Below are 21,354 nucleotides of genomic sequence, written 5' to 3'. Positions count from 1 at the left end.
TTTTAAACACTCATTCTTTATTATAATTTTTTTCACATTTTAGAATAATAGTAATTTCATCAAAACTATGGAATAACATAAATGGAACTATAGGTATAATGTTGTGACTAAATAAAATCCAAAATAATTCAAAACTGTGTTATACTTTAGCATTGATAACAAGTAGTCACCCTTTGCCTAGAATTTGCAGACATGTACCCTTGAAATTTTCTCAACCAACTTCTTGAGGTATCACCCTGGGATGCTTTTTAAACAGTATTCAAGGAGTTCTCATCTATTTGGTTGGCAGCTTTTCTTTATTATTTGGTCCAAGTCATCAATTTATTATTTATTATTAATCAATTTATCTATTATTAGATTTTTAAGATCACGAGAAACATTTCAGTCAAAATGAATTGCAGGGTCTAAGGAGAATAATGAGAAAATAGTGAGACACGTATCAATTATATATATCAAATATATATATATATATATATATATATATATATATATATATATATATATATATATATATACATACAGTATATATATATATATATATATATATATATTCAAAATCACATATTAAAAAAATACAAATAAATAATATCTATAGGTACAAAATTGTTTCGTATGTCAGGCTTTATAGGTTTAAAAATTACCAGTTGGTTAAAAGCACTTGCAAAAACAGCAAATAAAAGAGTTTGGTCTGAAAAAAGTCTTGCATCATTTGTTTACAGATGCATCTTGTTTTGATGTTTTGTTATCTAATTCAATGGCATTCATATATTTTAAAGTTAGACTTACTACTTTAAAAAATGTCTGCAATTTGAATGGTAAAATAATGTAAGAACGCTACAGAAACAATTTATGTATATTATTGAGTATTAACTGTAAAATATACAGTGACATTTATTATATGTTTTAAAAGACAATACGGTAGTTTTTACAATAAAATCTAAATCAATTTCTTTACATGTAAAAAGTATGATTTTCCTGTATAATTAATGGTAAAAATGTACATTATGTTTAACAAGAGCGTACATGTACTTTTTACAGTAAATTTTTGTTAAAATTACATTTAAAACAATAATCAGACATTCCCACAATTCTTTGCATGACCCATCACATTTCATTATATCTTAATATACGTTACATACATGTGTTCTGTGGTATATTTAATGTAGTTTAGTTAATGTTAAATGCATTATTTTAATTTCCCATGTGTTACACTGATGGTGTTTAGTGTTTGTGTGAGTGACACGGAGCACTGTCTCCACATGTTTATTGGTCATCGCTCTGGAAGAGCCACTGTTGGTGAACTAACTAATTTTTACGGTGATTAACAATACCTTACAAAGTAATAAGCAGATTTTTTTCAGTTTCAGAAGGTTATTATAAAGATTATAATGGTTTTTACTGTAAATTTAACATTTAAGATTTTTTGTACAGTGCCAGTGTGGTCATGTAAATTACAACAGTTTTAAACTGTAATATTTACAGGTTGTTCTGTAATGTTGTTAAAATTTTTACTGTATTTTTTACATAATTTTACAGTTTTTTTTTTTTTTTTTTGTAAAAACAACAGGATTTTGATTTTATAGTGTAGGTGTCTAAATACTTGGGGACATTGTATGTTACACTGACCATCATATTGGTGTGAATAAGTGAACTTTGTTTTTATTTTCCTAAGTGCCACTAGATGGCACATCACATCCGCATTGCACTATGATGTAAAAAAAGGAAGTACATGAAAGAGTCATTTCTACATCCTTTATTTTTAATGTTTAGATTGTTTTTATTTTCACCCATGAACAAAACAGATTATCAAAAAGGGTACTGAGCAAATTATTTGTGCATGATATGTTTTGTGCAATCATTTAGACTTCTAAGATGGTATAGAAGCACATGGCTGTCTGCCAGCCGTGTGCTTCCATACAATGGAAATATCGATATTTAGTTTCCATAATTTTTCTTACTTTACTACATATAGAATACTTGATTCTGATCGCTGGATTCTGCTATCAAATATTTTTTTATATGACCGCTAAACTGTACAATAGACTGTTGTCCATGGCAACTGGTTTCCTACATAGCTGTTCTTAGTTTATGTTCAATTTCAGTCTCTTTTTTACAGTCATTTATAACCTTGAGCAGGTAATACAAGACTAATCCTGATAACTCTGTCAGGATTTACTTTGCGATAATGAAAGGCTGACTATACATTATCCAATATCTCTTTTACTTAAGTCAACAACTTAGATAAATAGTTAACCTATAAATGTACATTTATTTTGTGTTCCATTGAAGAAACAAAGTCGGATGGGTCTGGAACAGCATGAGCAACGGTTGCGATTTTTGGGTGAACTATCCTCTTAAAAAATCTAATTAATTAAAAAGATGGACTTACTAGTCAGTTATTTTACCTCCCAAAACATGCATATTAATCCAAAGTATTATAACTTCAAACTGAGCAAAAGTGATTTTAAAAATTTATATTTGGAGGTAGAAGCTTTGAGAACATTTCAAAGTCTGCCAAACAGCAACACTCTGCTAATTATTTATTTGCTTGGTTGATTTTTGTTCATATTAACAAACATGACAGAAGAAATGATACCTGAAAAAATGAATGTATGAGTGTCTAGTGGTGTAGTACTGAACATATGCTGTGATATTAATAGATACCCAGGAGATATTAACACACTCATGAAATAGATGCATAAATCACCTGATGAGATACAAGATATCCCCTTTCATTTAACTCTCAATCAAACATCTATATGTCATAGCCAAGTGTTTTCTAATAAAAATCTCCCACTGTCTTAACAAAAGACAAGAGATTTCTGCCTCTTAGGTAATGAGACTTCTTTGTGTGGCTGTGTTATTCTCAATGACATTCATAAAAATAAGTGAATGCTTCAAGGAAGGCTGCTGTGAAGAGTGGAGAGAGAGATGTATTCAGTGGAAAAGCCCTGTATCCTCCGGGTTCTCTCTTTCTTATTTCCTAAATTATCTCCATTAATATTGAGTTTAATGCTTCATTAAATCTGCACCTTTTCTATGGAAAAAGTGTATAGTTAAAGTGGAGCATCTATCTTAAAGCCATGTAGTGTTTAAAGAATCACAAAATTGACGAATAAGTGATAGAGCCTCTCACGAACAGTTTCAACCCATTAGAGAGAGAGAGAGAGAGCCGTTGTTCTTTATATCGCCCGATACAGTCAAATACTAGTGTTGTTGGCTTTGATGCTATGTCTTAGTTATATCTATCTGGAACATTCTGCAGGCTCAGAGGAGACCAGGCCTTTAAGATAATATCGTCACTGAGTTACCGACAAAGAATTTATCTTCTAGAGCTGCAGGACATGCAAGAATATATATGTTGCTTGGTCTTTGCTGATTATGACTATATAAAGACTTATTTTTCACACTATTACTTACACTGTGCTATGGTACTACAGTATCACAGACTTACCTACTGTACATTTACACACTTATTCAAATTTTATTAGCTTTCATGGTAGCTAACCTGATTGAGTGTTGGACTTTGGACTCAGTGACCGAGCCTCGAACCCCGCCAAGGAGGCTCGAAAGAAAAGCCATAGAAGCGACACGATATGACATGGTTGCATCAGTAAATATGCATTTCATTTTGAATTTTCTTTTTGAACACTAGCGGTTAGGTTTAGGTATTGGTTAAGGATGTCTGGTTTGTTCACCTCTTATTTATCTTTTAGGACACCATCGGTTATGTTTAGGTTAAAGTTTCAGGTTAGGTAGGTACATTGTACTCCTTAAAACATCCATCTAATATTTACCTTTAAAACCTTGTATGGTTTTACAAGTTTCACAACAACATTTCACTTGATTTTGGTGCCCCCGCTGGACATTTCACTGGAAAAATGCAGTCAAACATGTCATGAAGCACATAATTTTGGTTTCCAAAAATGTTGCCATTGTCACATACATTTCATGAGATCAGACTAATTAGATCATCTTTGGATGTTCCCAGAAAACAGTTTTGCTGTAGTAATGTGACAATGTAGGTAAAAGGTAAACCTGCTGGGTTCTACTTGTAGCATTGAACATATTTGCATGTATTATTAATTAAAATGATAGTGACTAAGCGGATCTTCGATACAGTGTAAACCATTAAAAAAAAAGGGAGGCAATCAGCTACATCAAATGTTTTACGTTAATAAAGTTAATACAGTTTTCAGATTTTAATTATGTGCTACAAATGCATGTTAATGGGTTTTAACTTGAAATGATGTGTAAGTTAACTAATAAATGTTTAACTTAAAATGAACATGTAATCTCAACTTAAATACATCAATTAGAAATCCCCTGCCCAGTTTCAGTTTCCAAACAAAAAATATGCATGTTGTCCCAACACAAAAACATTAAGCCAAGCTTAAAAAAGAGGAACAAGGAATGCCCAATAGCTTAAATAATTTTTATAGCAAACCAAGGCTTTTTGGAGAAAGGTTTAGTTTCGCCAACTCTGGACATACTGGACATCTTTAAGTTCAATTGGACAATTTAATTTCATGTAAATTAAAAAAAGAAAAGTTATTTAAATTCAAAACAACAAACAATTCATGTTACTTAAAAGGTCTCATTAATTCTTCCTGCTCAATACAATGAATGACTTTGAACATTAGGGTTAAGAGTGTGAGTTTTATCTACTTTGTAATTATCTTTACAAAGTAGTGATAACTATCTATTATCATTTGCCAGGAAATAATCTTCTCTGCATGACATACAGGTCTCGACACGCAACCATTATACCTCCTTTATTTACCTGCGCACAGCAATTACAACAGGAAGTTATCATCATAACTATTGTTCCTAACAGGAAACATTGTTATTCTACATTTCAGACATCTAATGTTTAGGCAGACTATATTTAAATGACTTTAATTAAACATGCAGATGTCGTAGTTGAACTTTATTTAATTAGTCGTTAGTATTGTGGCCCTGAAACACTAATTAACTCTTCTTGCTGTCTGTTTGCCAGGAGTCCTTTCTTTAATAATGCAATATACAAGTTTTAAATTCAGCATGCTAACTCTTCCAAATCAAATCTAATATTGTAACACACCTGCACAGATTTCAAAATGACAAAAATGTAAACATGCTCTTTCCACCAGGAATTGATCGTCTCATAACAGAATAAAAAATTTGTTTATTATTAAAACTTGTTATTGTTTTTTTTGTTTGTTTTTTTTAACAGATACTCATAACGCATGCAAATTTAAGACCGGAAACATGCATTAAAGTAAATACGGTCAATTTTGATTTTCATGTTGACAAAACCAACGTACAAATACCAAAATCCTACCATAATGTACCGTACAAATGAAATGTTCAAGTTATTCTGTAATTGAATTTTCAACCCCCTACATTGTTCAGTATAAAAGGTTGCCATTATAAGTTTATATGTAAGGATGGGAATTGTAAGGAATTTAACGATTCTGATTTTGGTTCCTAAACAGTTCCATTCTCATACTTTTGAGGAAGAATTATTTGGAAATAAAAAATTTAATTCTTATAGGATTTGCTGCCCTCAGTAGCTATTTTAACAGCCCAGATTCATGCAAAAGGTGTTTACATAACATTTTAATTAATATATTTTATTAATTGAATAATTCTTAATTCTTTCAGGAGGTAACATTGTATGTTTCGTGCTTTAGATTCAAAATAACTGACTTATAATAAGTACATTTATATGGAATCGGGCTGCACTGTGTATGCTGTATATTTCTGCTACTACTGATTTAATAGCGCCGTTGCAGTCCTGCTGAATGCTAATGCAGAAAACACTGTCAGAGTATTTTAAGAAGAATGCACATTCGAGAACAGTTAATGGAACCCAAAGTCATGAAAATCATTAGATTCCAGAATAATACAAAAAAATGGAACTGGTTCTGAATAAGAAGCTGTTCAACCCTACTTATATGCAGTGTATAAAAGTTTTATTTTTCCTTTCCTAGTGTGATATTTATTTCAGTATTTCTCAGCTTGACACAAATATGAAAAAAGAAATAATAATAAATAAAAAAAGCATAGAGAAGCCCTTCAGATCTTCTCAAGCACATTGAAGACAGGACATGAATTTCACATGAAGCATATTGTAAAGGATAATGCTCACAAGTTGCTTTGAAGCGTCTTTCTGTTATTTTGCATTTTAATAAATACTGTTTATTTAGAAGCTGTAAGTCAAATGTGCAAACAGAAGCATTTTATTTTAAGAGGTATGTATTTTAGATCTTTAGTATGTATTTGGTTTTATTCATTTCTAGTCTTCACTTGATAATGCATTTACATTTACACTTTTATCCAAAGTGACTTACAGTGCACTTATTACAGGGACAATCCCCCCGGAGCAACCTGGAGTTAAGTGCCTTGCTCAAGGACACAATGGTGGTGGCTGTGGGGATCGAACCAGCAACCATCTGATTAACAGTTATATGCTTTAGCCCACAATGCCACCACCACTCCACTTACAGTAAATGTGGTACTTTACTGTAAATTATGTCTTTGATACGATCTGATTTAATTGTCTTTAGGTCATTGCTAACTCAATATATAGGTCAGTCGGTTCCTTACTGCTTCGAAACTGTAAAAGTGTAGAATAGGGTTTTCGTGTTCGGTGATACATCATACACAGAACATTCTCGTATATAGTAACAAGATCCCTAGGATCATGAATCATATTCTTGAGCTCACATGTTAAAGGAAAGGTCTCTGCAAGACTAATAGTTTCTGTATTGGAAAGGATCACTGGAAATATGAATAGCAATTTTGATGAAATGATACTGTATGTATGCAGAATAACATATAATAAGTAATATATACAGTATGTTACACTATATAACACACAGAAACAATTTCTTTCCATTGTATGAAAATAAAAACATGCAATGAAAGTGAATTGTGACTCCATCTAATATTTTGCCTAATGTCTTTTTTGTTCCACGGAAGAAAGTCTAAAAGATTTAAAACAACATGAGGGTGTTCATGATGATGACAGAATTTTTATTTTGGGTGAATACTCCCTTAAAAGGCTCAGAGAAGGTAGAAAATCATCATGTGAAACTGAATTATGTTTGTTTTACCTGTTTATAATACAGTACAAGTGCACTTGAAAATTATACAAATATGATCCGTTTAAGAAAAAAACAAATGAATCTACACCTACATTTATCAGCGCAGCTGCCATTTTTCTGCTCTGACGCACTCAGACAAAAAATATCAGCGCTGTTACAGTAATGTAAATAACAGCTGCCCAATAATCATGATTAGTTTTCCTAGAGTTTATAACAGATGTACAGCTCTGCCGCATCACCCTGTCACACATATGCCAGCGCAGTAATTGATTCTCTTCATTGTTAATGTGAACATCTGAGGGGGTTCCAGCAGGGGATATGATTTCATAAGTATGTACGTTTTATTAATGTTTTTAGACAAGAGAAAACATTAATCCACATAAGACTTAATCACAGCTGTTTGATGTTTTAATATATGAGGTGTGTTATTAAAAAGGAATGTGATAACTGAGAAGGTCAAATGGCAAAGCTTTTAAGATAAGTTCACGGTTATTTTAATTAAACAGTTTCGCAGTTCATCAGGAAGTTGTCATGAAATTGTGGGCTTTTTTATTCTGTTATCCAATAATGCAACTGTGTGACCTGCTTATCATTGCTATCCGATGAAAAACACATAACTCCACTTTTGGCAGTTTTGACTTTTACCATAGACGGAATGTGCCGAATGACCTCTTCCTACTCTTTGAATTGTGCATCGAAACGACCAATGAAAAGATGTTTAATCAGGCTGTCTATTGAAAAATGTTTTTTATGTAGATCTGTGTTTTTCATCAGAGAGCAACGCTATGCTGACACATGCAGTACTGTAGAAAACACAATGACTTGTTCACAATTGGTTCCTAATTTATTTTTTAGCAGTTTTGTGCATCATAGAAGACATCAATTTGAATAAGACCATATTTGATAATAGTTTTTCTGAAAATAAGTGTAGAAGATTGATCTCTGTAACTTAAAGGTGGACTCTTACCTAAAATACTTTTGTCTTTGTGTCATCTTGGACTTACACTGACACCTAGCGGCTTGGATGCAGCATCATTTATAATCAATAGTTTTCAGTTTCAGATGTCATTGTAGAAATGTAGTATTGACTGTCAGCCATGATTGTTTTAATCAATGAGTGAAAGTGTCAAATAACAGGACAGTTACTGAGATTAAGTATTGAGTAGTATTCGGTTGGTCATGTGATTCTAACATGGCAGCCTCCATAAGCGGATCCTCTCCATGCAGAATTAAACAGCTTATATAAGGTTACAGATATGACTGTATATCTTAATTTGAATGTGAGTTGTCATGATTTCCTACATATATTGCAAAATTACAATTCAGGTGTATATAGGATTTCCTGAGAGAATTACCAAGTGCACCTTTAAAGGAATATTCTGTGTTTAATAGAAGTTAAATCGACAACTATTTCTAGTTGTCCATCCTTTTCTTAAAAAGAAGGCACAGCGAGGCACTTAAAATCAGGGGCGTAGTTTCGGGGGGGGGGGACTACGCCCCTGATTTTAAGTGCCTTGCTTACAATAGAAGTGAATGGGCAAACCTGTAAACGTTAAAATACAGTTTCAAAATTATACTTGAGTAATGAATCAATCTTTTGAGTTGGTTCTTTTCAGTGAATTGGTCAAACGGGCTCGCAAAACTGTCTGAATTGATTCGTGATTCGGTACAATTCGTTCAGAGCGCTCTCTCACTGAATCATTTGGAGCGGTTTCTCACACCGTAAAACAATAACGGGATATTTACTAATACAGCGCTGGATACAGTGAAAATGTATCTACAATCAACTGAAACAAAAGGCAGTCTTTTTGAGAGGTAATTTTGAGAAACTTCAGCTAGTGATGTGTCATGTGAACAAGGGGCTGTTCAAACTACAAGTGTTTTTGCGTCCGCTCGCGCTGTTTTTCAATCGTTTTCCATGTAAATATTCACTAGATGGATGTCTTTGACAACTGTGTCACTTTTCACTTTTAGCATCTCTCACGGGAGCGCTGCATTTTTAGATGCAGCGTCAAGTTAAAAAGAAATTCTTCAACTGATAAAAATGCCAGAAACACCTGCTCTATTTGTTGTGGTTCATTTTTCGTTCTTTTGTTTTGCACGAGAACACTTTTTTTCTTTACGGTTACTGGAAGAAATTTAATAAAAAAATGCTTCTCTCAAAGTCACCAGAATTTAATCTTGAATCCAGGGCCGTAGCTAGTGGTGTGAAAGGTGGTAACAATTCTAGGGGCCCAAAGGTCCAGGGGACCCCCACAACAAATTCAAAACAGTCTTTTTTTAATAGGGGGCCCAGAGCAATATACAGTCAGAGGGCCCAGATGACCTTGGTACGGCCCTGAATAAACCAATCTATCTATGTGTCTGTCCGTCTGTCTGCCCATCCATCCATCCATCCATCCATCCATCCATCCATCTATCTATCTATCTATCTGTCATCATAATACAATTAATATGACATCATCTTCACAGATGTGTAAGAAGCTTTCAGAATATTTCTATAATTTCGAATGATTTCAGTGCGTTTTCGTATGGCGGCTAATATCAAGTTACCAAAGTTTTGTTGATGTAACAAGTTTTCAAGGGTTACCCTACTTGCGTGATTAAAGAGCAGAGTTGTCATTTGGTGATTGAGGGAAAAGTTTTTCTATCTGAGCGGATGATGATGATGATGAAAGGCGCGTGCACGGCGCCTGACGTCTGTTCTCCTCCTCATAATCAGTCTGGAGTGAAGAGCGCGCACCTCACAGACGGGAACATATCGCGCTTAGCCTCTCGCTCTCTCTCTCTCTCTCTCATTCCGGCTCGAGCGGAATGCCATGCGAGCGCGTGCGTCTTCGTGTGACAACCTCGCGTGCGCTCGGAGCGTCAGACCCTGGCGAGATGCGGGAAGTCTAACGGGGACTGTACTTGCACTAAAACAGGTGTTTGAAGGTTCTCCTGTGGATTGTTGGTAAATGTTCCTGCCCCAACCTCTGACGACCATGCTTTATTTCCAGCTGGTGATCATGGCGGGCACGGTCATGCTGGCGTACTACTTCGAATACACGGACACGTTCAACGTGCACGTGCAGGGCTTCTTCTGCTACGAGACTGCCTACACGAAACCTTACCTCGGACCGGATGATAGGAGTGCGATCCCGCCCGCCTTGCTCTACGCGGTGGTCACTGGAGTCCCCACACTGGTGGTGAGTTTGTGACTGATAAGAATGTGATTGGGAGTGAAGGCTAGAGAATGATACGTGATTTTATATTAAATTGAATTGTTGTTGATTGTTAAACTTTCACTTGATATTAATTTTCATTGATAAATATATTTGCAAGTGACTTGAATAATACATTAATGACAATAATGAGTGTAAGAGGCATGGAATGGGTTCAGTAAAGACACTTGTGTTAAGTGTTACTGATTGATAAGAAACTTCATAATGTTATTGATTTTACGTGATTACTTGATATTGCCTTTCATTGGTCAGTGCCTTTGTTTGAAGTGTGAGTTAAGATTGATTTTCATTGATACTGGAACTGTTATTGATGTCAGTTTGTGATTTGCATCATTGATTAAAAACATGAGTGATTGCATGAAGATCAGCAGTGGTGGACGAAGTACACATACCATGTACTTGAGTTAGAGTAAAGATACTCAAGGTAAAATATTACTCAAGTAAAAGTAGAAGTGCTGCCTTTAAACATTCACTTGAGTAAAAGTACAAAAGTATTTGCCTTCAAATGTACTTACAGGTGAAACTCGAAAAATTAGAATATCATGCAAAAGTTCATTAATTTCAGTAATTCAACTTAAAAGGTGAAACTAATATATTATATAGACTCATTACAAGCAAAGTAAGATATTTCAAGCCTTTATTTGATATAATTTTTATGATTACGGCTTACAGCTTATGAAAACCCCAAATTCAGAATCTCAGAAAATTAGAATATTACATGAAATCAATAAAAAAAAAGGATTTTAAATACAGAAATGTCGGCCCTCTGAAAAGTATAATCATGCATATGTACTCAGTACTTGGTTTGGGCCCCTTTTGCATTAATTACTGCCTCAATGCGGCGTGGCATGGATGCTATCAGCCTGCGGCACTGCTGAGGTGTTATGGAAGACCAAGATGCTTCAATAGCGGCCTTCAGCTCTTCTGCATTGTTTGGTCTCATGTCTCTCATCTTTCTCTTGGCAATGCCCCATAGATTCTCTATGGGGTTCAGGTCAGGCGAGTTTGCTGGCCAATCAAGCACAGTAATACCATGGTCATTGAACCAGGTTTTGGTACTTTTGGCAGTGTGGGCAGGTGCCAAGTCCTGCTGGAAAATGAAGTCAGCATCTCCATAAAGCTTGTCTGCTGAAGGAAGCATGAAGTGCTCTAAAATGTCCCGGTAGACGGCTGCATTGACTCTGGACTTAATAAAGCACAGTGGACCAACACCAGCCGATGACATGGCTCCCCAAACCAACACAGACTGTGGAAACTTCACACTGGACTTCAAGCATCTTGGATTGTGTGCCTCTCCATTCTTCCTCCAGACTCTGGGACCTTGGTTTCCAAATGAGATGCAAAATTTGCTCTCATCAGAAAAGAGGACTTTGGACCACTGAGCAACAGACCGGTTCTTTTTTTCTTTAGCCCAGGTAAGACGTTTGACATTTGAAGCCCATGTCCAGGACCCGTCTGTGTGTGGTGGCTCTTGATGCAGTAACTCCAGCCTCAGTCCACTCCTTGTGAAGCTCCCCACACATTTGAATGGCCTTTTCCTGACAATCCTCTCCAGGCTACGGTCATCCCTGCTGCTTGTGCACCTTTTTCTTCCACACTTTTCCCTTCCACTTAACTTTCTATTAATGTGCTTTGATACAGCACTTTGAGAACATCCAACTTCTTTTGCAATTACCTTTTCAGGCTTTCCCTCCTTGTGGAGGGTGTCAATGATGGTTTTCTACACAACTGTCAGGTCAGCAGTCTTCACCATGATTGTGAATTCAACTGAACCAGACTGAGAGACCATTTAAAGGCTCAGGAACCCTTTGCAGGTGTTTTGGATTAATTAGCTGATTAGAGTGTGACACTTTGAGCCTACAATACTGAACTTTTTCACAATATTCTAATTTTCTGAGATTCTGAATTTGGGGTTTTCATAAGCTGTAAGCCATAATCATAAAAATTATATCAAATAAAGGCTTGAAATATCTTACTTTGCTTGTAATGAGTCTATATAATATATTAGTTTCACCTTTTAAGTTGAATTACTGAAATTAATGAACTTTTGCACGATATTCTAATTTTTCGAGTTTCACCTGTAAGTATCCAAGTACTATGATTTTTTATGGCCATAATGTCCTATTATAATTTGTCACAAGACTCTTGCTTAACTCAGTCTACATGAAGACTAATGTCACTCTTGGCACACCAATCTATTAATAAAATGACATTAATTAGTCAGATGTATGTATATATGTAACCCGCACACACACACACACACACACAAGACGAGACAGTCACAATGTCGGTGGGAAACTGCTTTTATTTACAGCAAAGCAGGCAAAAGTACAAACAAGGGCAAATCCAATGAGAGTGGTCAACGAGAGCGGGAGGTCAAAGCCGGGGAATCAGAACGGAACAAAGGGGCAAATCTGGGAGAGAGTGGTCAACGAGAGCGAGAGGTCGAAGCCGGGAAAACAGTTAACAACTAGGGCGCAGAACTAGACGGGACTAGCGGGATCAAAGACAGGGGAACTAGGGGAACACTCGAGCTGGCAAGCTAAGGGGTAACTATTCACAGGGGAGTTCGGAACTAGACGGGACTAGCGGGGGGCAAAGACACGGGAAACTAAACACAATAACCAACAGGAGTGAGACGAAAGGTTGTGATATATATATATAGGGGCGAGTGCAGGTGTAAACAATGATGGGTGATCAGACGAGTACAGGTGAAACTAATGTGGTGACTGAGAGCGGGCTTGCGAGCCCGAGGAGGGAGACCTGCTAACGAGCATGAGAGCTCGAGGGAGCAGAACGAGCGTGCGAGCTCGAGGGAGCAGAAAGGGCGTGGAAGCTCGAGGGAGCAGAAAGGGCGTGGAAGCTCGAGGGAGCAAAACGAGCGTGCGAGCTCGAGGGGGCGGAGCGAGGGAGCGGGGTTCGTGACAATATATATATGTATATTTGAATTGAATAAATTTTTTGTGTGTTTAATTTTGGAGGGAAGGGGACTGTTCCCATAAGGTATAATACATTTACAGTATTTACTGTATATATTTTTCTCGAGTGTCTATGGTCATAATTATTAACATCCTAATGTTATGATACATTCACATAAACCTGCACAATGCCATTAAATATATATATATATATACAGACACACGCGTGCACACACATACATAGAATATATATATATTGTTTCTTATATATATATATTAAAATCATTGGCAACGCATTTTGTTTGGAACTATTGAGAGCTACACGAATCACTTGACCGCGCGGCGGAGAGATCACTGTCGCAACCGTCTATGTTCGCAACTCTCATATTTAACGGCTCTGGGGTGCGTTTCCCGTACAACGACGTAACTTGCTGCTCCACTACCGTAGTACGATGCACTGTTGAAGAAATCAACTTGCTAGTCACGACTGTTTCCCGAAACCGCAAATTGGTTGTTCAACCACGTTGGTTAATGATGTCACACATGTGGTGGAGTAAAAACTACTTTTAATGAATCTGTTTGCGATCGAATTAATGCTAGATGTTTTGCTATAAATTACGGACATGTCATCTGAGGACTATCTCATATTTTTCTCAGTTATTTGCTTTATTTCCAGATTCAATCATAGGCTCGTTCTTACGCACTAGAGAACGTTCACACATGCGCACTCTTCAAAAATGGTGCTTTAAATCTATTGACAAACTAAAAGACATAAAGTACATTTGAATGTCTTCTAAATAAATGATACTGATTGTACTGAATGTCATCTTGCTTATTTGGCTCAAGATAATAATTTATTAAGCCCACATGCTATAATAACAAGAAACTCTGCTTCTAACCACAGGTCGAGAGCTGTCGGTCCAACCACACAACTCTGCGATGCTGTTTGCGAATGTTCGTTGGAACGATGGTTTCGGGAAACACCGACTCGTTGAACTATGATGATAACAACGGAACTTGCAACCATAGTTGGCTAACGATTCTTTTGGGAAATGCACCCCTGGTTCGCGCATAGTAGATGCCGCCAAGGCAAGTTCAAAACATAGCGCGCGCGTTGTACTGTGATTGGTGGCTCGTTTGACCAGTTACGTTTTTATCCACTCATAAATAAAAAGGAACGACTGATTTTGAAAATGTAGTAGAGTAAAAAGTAAGATATTTGACTTTGAAATGTAGTGGAGTTAAAGTAAAAGTCTCCCCAAATTTAAATACTTCAGTAAAGTACAGATACACAAAAAAGCTACTTAAGTACAGTAACGAATTACATTTACTTCGTTACTGTCCACCACTGAAGATCAGTCTATGTATAACAATCTGTCCTGTAGGTTGTCTATTTTTAAGTGGATATGTTTTTGATGGGAAAGTATTATTTGTTGATAATTAATTTGATGTGTCATGATTGACCAGTTATTTTATATTAAGAAATGTTGTTTGTTTATATTAAGTTTAATGTGGATAAGTCCTACATTTTGATTTATTGCATGAAGGCAGCTCAGACATATGTAAGAAAAGTTTAAAACATTGTGTGATTTTGAATGTTTATGGTTATTGATTGGTATGTCACTGAAAGTAGATCAAGCTAGAGATGCAAACAGGAGAGGTTTTAATAATAATAATAATAATAATAATAATAATAATAATAAAACTTCTTAATATGTGCAACAATTTTGTGCAGTGTTGGTAGGCTGTCAGAGGCACAGAAATAACGCACACCAAGAATCTTTAAAACAAGATTTGTGTGTAAGTCATAACAGCATTTAGTGCACACTGTTGTTTTCCATCATTTGTACATTTATGAGGGCAGGGGAGCAACATCACATACCAATGCTAATTAAAGGTAATTTCTAAAACCATTAAAGTGACTTACACTCATTATCATGTATGGATGACTATGAATATCTAATAGTCTAGCCATGTTTACTGCATGTATTCCATCTTCATAAATAAGCATAATGAGATTATTCATTTCCTATGCATGCATAAATTAAGCCTCCAAATCGTAAAAACCCTCTTTCCCCATATCCAACTCAAAATGAAGCCTTTGATGTTAGATTACATCAGGCATTGCACCACACTGAATGTCTTCATTAGCTTGACTTGTCACCGTTCACTGCATAGTTGTTGAATGAAGCTTGTTTATTGAAAACTTACTTTTTTTTTTTTTCAATAGGCAGAACAGTAAACTGTCTGTACAGACACCTCACATCTCACTGTCTGTAATTTAGTGTTCTCCAGCCCACATTATTTCATCATGGGCAGTGACTCAATCTGAAGTGCCACCACGCTCGACCTTTGCAGTTCTGTCAGCTCTCAGTTTGGTTCTTTATCCTCCCAATATGGATGACCGATGAATGGCAGCAGATGGAAAGATGTGCTTCAGATGTGATATTTGGACATCGCATTACTGTCTGTTATCATTTTTTTTATGAATCCTGGGATCCTTTCGTTTTATTTAGATCCCACCTAACATTTTGGTGTTTCATTGTCTCTTCTAAATATACAGGGATCAAGACAATGTTCTGGGTGGTGGCTAAAGTGGTCTGAGTGGTTGTTGCGGTTGTTAGGGTGTTGGTAGGCGTAACTAGTGTGTTCTTAGTGGTTGCTACTGTAGGTTGCGAGCCACCCCAAGGTTTGATTCATTTCTATGCCCAGCCTTATTTTTTTGGAACGGAGCACTCTGAAATCAAACAAAAACATACTAACATACTTTACTAACCTGACGACAAACAGCATGCTATAAAAGGTTTCTTTTGTGTGGTAATCAGATTTTTTGTCCTAACCAGCAGTGAGGAGCGATTGTTTGTTTTCTATTTTCAGCATTGCGCAGGTAACTCTTCACTGGTCCAAAAACAAACAAAAAAAGACAGAAATGCATAAGTTCTTCGACTATAAACTCTTCAGACATGATTAGGTAGTTTTGTTCTCTGTTTATGTGCAGCTGTGTTGCGTTCTGTTATTGCTATCGCTGTGGCGGACCTGTTTTTAGATAAACAAGTTTTAGCTTGAACCCCCCCTCCCAATGTTGCCAGGGGGCTACATGAACTGTTGCTCTTGTGCCCCATCATTAATGCGCACAGGAGATCAATTGTACATGAACATTTACACTAAATAATATATTAGATTTCGGTTTGTTTCTCACCAAACCTTATCTTATGCTTATCATGTGTCTCATGGAAGAATTTATTAGGCTTCTTAATTATACTTTTGCATTCTTTTGAAGCTTGTAGATGTAGTCACCATAAACTGCCATTGTATGACATCACTGAGCACAACATTTCTTTTACATTTTCTACCTTTGTGTTAAGAAAAAGAAAGTAATATAGGGTTATAACAACACAGGGATGAGTAAAGATTGACTGAATTTTGAACTATCCCTATATTTCATTTACAGTCACAATCATGTCTTCTGTGCCCCTAATACCTCGCCCACACTATGAGAACCACTGCTCTAAATGTCACATAAAAAAAAAAAAAGACAGCTGTAGTTGGTTTGCATGTTTTATCAGTAGAGCCTGACCAATATGGGATTTGAGACCGATACAGGTTTTAGAGGGGAAAATTCACAGATTACCGATATGGTGGCCGATATATTTAATTTGAGCTGGAATGAAAACAGACCTTTTCTATGAGGATTGTGCACCGATATGACTAAGGAAAGGTATTCGGAAGGCTGCTTTCTTAAATATTTTTATCAAAGAATATTTGACTTTATTATTAAACATTGTCAACATTGAAAAAAGTACATTATTTAGTGGAGTGTTAGTATAAAGTAATTGAAAATGCCATGGTAACACTCAAGTAAAGTACAAGAACTGAACTGAAAAAAGGTCTCAGTTTGGGTCTTTTTAAGAAGGCTCAAGTGTGAAAACCCCAGTAGCCTTTTTGCAGTTGAACATGTGGAAAACATTACCATCATAATCGCAGTTCAAATCGGACAGCCTTAATTGTAACTTATAATAATAATTATGTAATGCCGTATACTGTGATATTTTCTGAGACAGTTATCGTACCATGAAAATATCATACCGTTGCAACCCTAGTCAGAGCGTGCTCTGCGCGACAAACTATGTCATGCCACCAATTCTAAATCACCCTAAGCATTGTTTTCTGCATTATATATTGTGAAAAAAGTTTTATATATCTACCGATATATCTGTGAAATGCTGATATCAGCCGATAATATCGGTCGGGCACTACTTATGTCTAACTGGGCCATTCTTGGCCAGAATAAGCTGCAATGTGGACCAGACTTTATGCTAATAGTAAAGACTGGCAACACAAGTCCAGGTGGTTCTGGCTTTGAGTACCATAGTGAGAATGCAGTATAATGTGTACAGAGTGAGAAGAAGAAAAAAGAACGGTATAAATAAAGAGAGCTTCCATTCAGTTAATCCCCCTGGACTGTTACCAGACTCTAAAAGATAAAGCATTTTTCATTTACAGTATAGTGCAGACAGGTTAAAAGTGTTGATACATGGCAGCTTGGTTATTTTTCTCCATGACACCTTTCAGAGCAGAGTGGCACAGACAGATATTGGATCATGTTTTTCTAGACACAAAAAATAACAATCCAGCCGCCATGTAGCAACTCTCTGACCCCAACTAAAGCTGTCGCAAAGAGAGGTGAACCCTGTCTCCACAAACTACTGTTCATAAACTCTACAACAGACTACTATTGAAGCTAGCAGACTCTGATTTGCAGTCTGAAAGGCTCGCAGCAAAGATATGAGCTCCGCCTAGACAGAGATATTACCTAGTTTGAGCTGATATTGGCAAAATGGACAGTTATTTGTTAGGGTGCATGCCATGGTAAGGAGAATGTTTTGTTTTTTTATACAGCATATGATTTGAAACTGCATTATTTATGTGCAGTCTTAAAATTGTCTGCCTTAACCTCTAGACATTATGACATTTGGATAACGCTTGGACTTTTTTGCCCATTATATTTTCATTTAAAAAGGATTAAAACATAAAATCACCCTCATGTTGTTCCAAATCCTTTTAACTTTCTTCTGTGGAACACAAAAGGAGATCGTAGGCAGAATCTGCTTTACCTTTTGTGTGCCACAGAAGAAAGTTATACTGTTTTGGAACAACTTGAGGGTGAGTAAACGATGACAGAATTTTCATTTCTGAGTGAATTATTTCTTTAATGACTTTTCATGATGGCTTTTGCAGATCACATTATTATAGCAAAAGGTCAGTGTTATAGACATGACAAATGAAGTGATTAGATTAAGTTTTAATGTGCTGGCAAATCAGTTCACAGCACCAATGTCATTTCAGCTCATGATGGATTTGAAGTGGATTTGTTAACTTTTATGTAAACGTGTCTTATTCTGTAACAAATGCATACTCCTACACACTCACACATCCTCACCATGTGCCCCTGAGCAAGGCAGTTAACCCAGATTGCTCCAAGGGGACTGTCTGTGTCACATAAGAAAACAATTACTACATGACTAATAACTATAACTAAGCTGCAACATATATTGTGAAGTAAATTATGAGAATTTTCATTTTTGGGGGAACTATCCCTTTAAGAATGTTTGCATTGTGACATTATTTTCATGACACATAAGCTTGTTTTCTTTACAAAATCTCATTACTGTAATGTTAAAAAATCTGTTTTATCAATATTTAAAAATGTAAATGATACATCTTTATTTACAGTAATAATGATTGGGCGGGCTATTGAGGAGTCTGGGGAATGTACATAATTGTCATGAAAATACTCACAATGTTGTCACAAATTTTCTGTTTATTTCTTTTGATTGTGGGCTGAAATTTGACCCAGACATGTTCTTGACAGGTGTTGTGAGACTGACCCACAAATAACTTGTTATTCTAGGTTCTTAAACCATCTATGCACTGGTGCTTAAATAATTAACCTAGAACCAATATGCTGATCTGAAGAACCAAAAATGTAACATTAACAACTTCCTTCTAGCATTCTTGTTTTTATAACGCATTCAAACTCAAAAGATTTCAAGCAGTAAGATGTGACCGGTAATCTTCATATCAACTGGATGAAAATGTTGAGGCTTTCCATTCATGTTTGAATGGAAATGGTGTATTGGAGGCTGCAGACACCAATCTGGATGAGCTCAGAGATACTGTGACATCATATATCAGTTTCTGTGAAGATATGTGCATTCCTACTAGGACTTATTTAACATACAACAATGACAAACCATGGTTTACAGCAAAACTCGGGAAGCTTCTTTAGGACAAAGAGGATCCAGTTAGGCCAGGAACACATTGAATAAGGAAATCAGAGTGGCTAAAAGAAGCTACTCTGATAAGCTGAAAAACAAGTTTTCAGTTTACGAACCTGCATCAGTGGAGAGGCCTAAAAGTCTTCAAGACATCATCCCGCAACAACTGGCTGATGACTTAAATGTGTTTTACTGTAGATTTGAAAGGCCCAGTGACACCTGGTCTCACCTTCAATTCATTTAAACATCAACACCTCCTGCAACCCCCCTCCTGCTACTCAATCTGCACTTAAGATCTGTGAAGAGGAGGTGTGCTGTGTCTTCCGGAACCAAAGGACAAGCAAAGCATAGGGCCCAGATGTCGTTTCACTCACTTGTCTAAAATCCTGTTCTGACCAGCTGGACCCATCTTCACACAGATCTTCAATAGATCACAGGAGCAGTGTAAAGTTCCCAGCTACTTCAAATGTTCCACCATCATTCCTATCCTAAAAAAAAAACTAAAATCACAGGACTTGTTGACTACAGACCCGTCGCTCTGATGTCTGTGGTCATGAAGTAATTTGAGAAACTGGTGTTGGCCCACCTGAAGGACATCACTTCATCCTTTCTAGATCCTCTTCAATTTGATTATCGAGCAAACAGGTCTGTGGATGATGCAGTTGGCATGGGATTGCGTCATATCCTGCAACATCTGGATGGACCAGGGACATATGCAAGGATAATTTTTGTGGGCTTTCAACACCATCTCAGCTATTCCCCAGACTAAATTACACCAACTTTCTGTTTCCACGTCTATCTGTCATCTTTCTGATGGAAAGGCAGCAGCTATTGAGACGGGGTAAATTCACTTCCAGCACATGTAAGATCAGCACTGGTGCCTCCCAGGGATGTATGCTCTCCCCACTACTCTTCTCCCTGTATACCAATGACTGCACTACCAAGGACCACTCTGTCAAGCTCCTGAAGTTTGCAGACGACACTACTGTCATCAGCCTCATCCAAAATGCCAATGAAACAATACAGAAGAGAGGTTGAACGGCTGGCTCACTGGTGTAGTCAAACAAACCTGGAGCTGAACACACTCAAAACAGTGGAGATGATATTTGACTTCAGGAGGAACACATCAACACTGACCTTGCTCGCCATTCTAAACAGCACTGTGGCAGCAGTGGAGTCATTTTGGTTCTTGGGCACCATCATCTCTCAGGACCTGAATTAGGAGACCCACATTGACTCCATTGTGAAAAAGGCAAATCAGAGGTTGTACTTCCTTCACCAGGTGAGGAAGTTAAACCTGCTACAGGCGCTGCTGATACAGTTCTACTCAGCAGTCATTGAATCTGTCCTCCTGACTTCAGTAACTATCTGGTTTGGTTTGGCTACGAAATCGGACATCAGAAGACTACAAAGGACAGTTTGGACTGCTGAGAGGATTATTGGTTACCCCTTGCCCTCCCTTCAAGGACTGTACACTTCCAGAGTGAGGAAAAGAGCTGGAAAAATCACTCCGGACCCCACTCACCCAGCCCACTACCTTTTTGAACTGTTGCCTTCTGGCCAACACTTCAGAGCTCTGAGCACCAGAACTGTCAGGCACAGGAAAAGTTTTTCCTTCAGGCTATCCATCTCATAAACAACCCCCAACTTCTTATAAGTCTTGGAACACACTTGTACATCAAAGTAAAGCTCACAACTGAGTTTTGACAGCCAGCAGAGGCAAGTCAACAAACAGTTTCATATAATTTCAGCACAATTCACTGATATGCGTTCAAACACATTTAACCAGACCCATTAGGCATTTCTAGGTTTATATATAGGTGTATGGATTCAGATTTCATTT

At 36.7% G+C, this 21,354-nt stretch overlaps 1 protein-coding gene across 2 annotated transcripts in view; it reads left to right on the top strand.

The window, feature by feature from the left end:
* plppr5b (phospholipid phosphatase related 5b) overlaps positions 1-21,354 on the top strand; it is a 72,473-nt gene that overhangs the window by 8,053 nt on the left and 43,066 nt on the right. Inside the window, exon 3 of one of the 2 annotated variants that reach the window (XM_052113564.1) lies at positions 10,091-10,279. In XM_052113564.1, coding sequence (XP_051969524.1) covers positions 10,091-10,279 — 189 coding nt within the window. Of the gene's footprint in view, positions 1-9,901; positions 10,280-21,354 lie in introns of those variants that run through there. The other variant, XM_052113565.1, reaches the window with a different exon arrangement.

Source organism: Xyrauchen texanus, chromosome 41, assembly GCF_025860055.1.
Source record: "Xyrauchen texanus isolate HMW12.3.18 chromosome 41, RBS_HiC_50CHRs, whole genome shotgun sequence".
Lineage (NCBI taxonomy): Eukaryota > Metazoa > Chordata > Actinopteri > Cypriniformes > Catostomidae > Xyrauchen > Xyrauchen texanus.
Note: the sequence above shows the minus strand (reverse complement) of the source record. Positions and strands in the feature narration are given on the sequence as shown.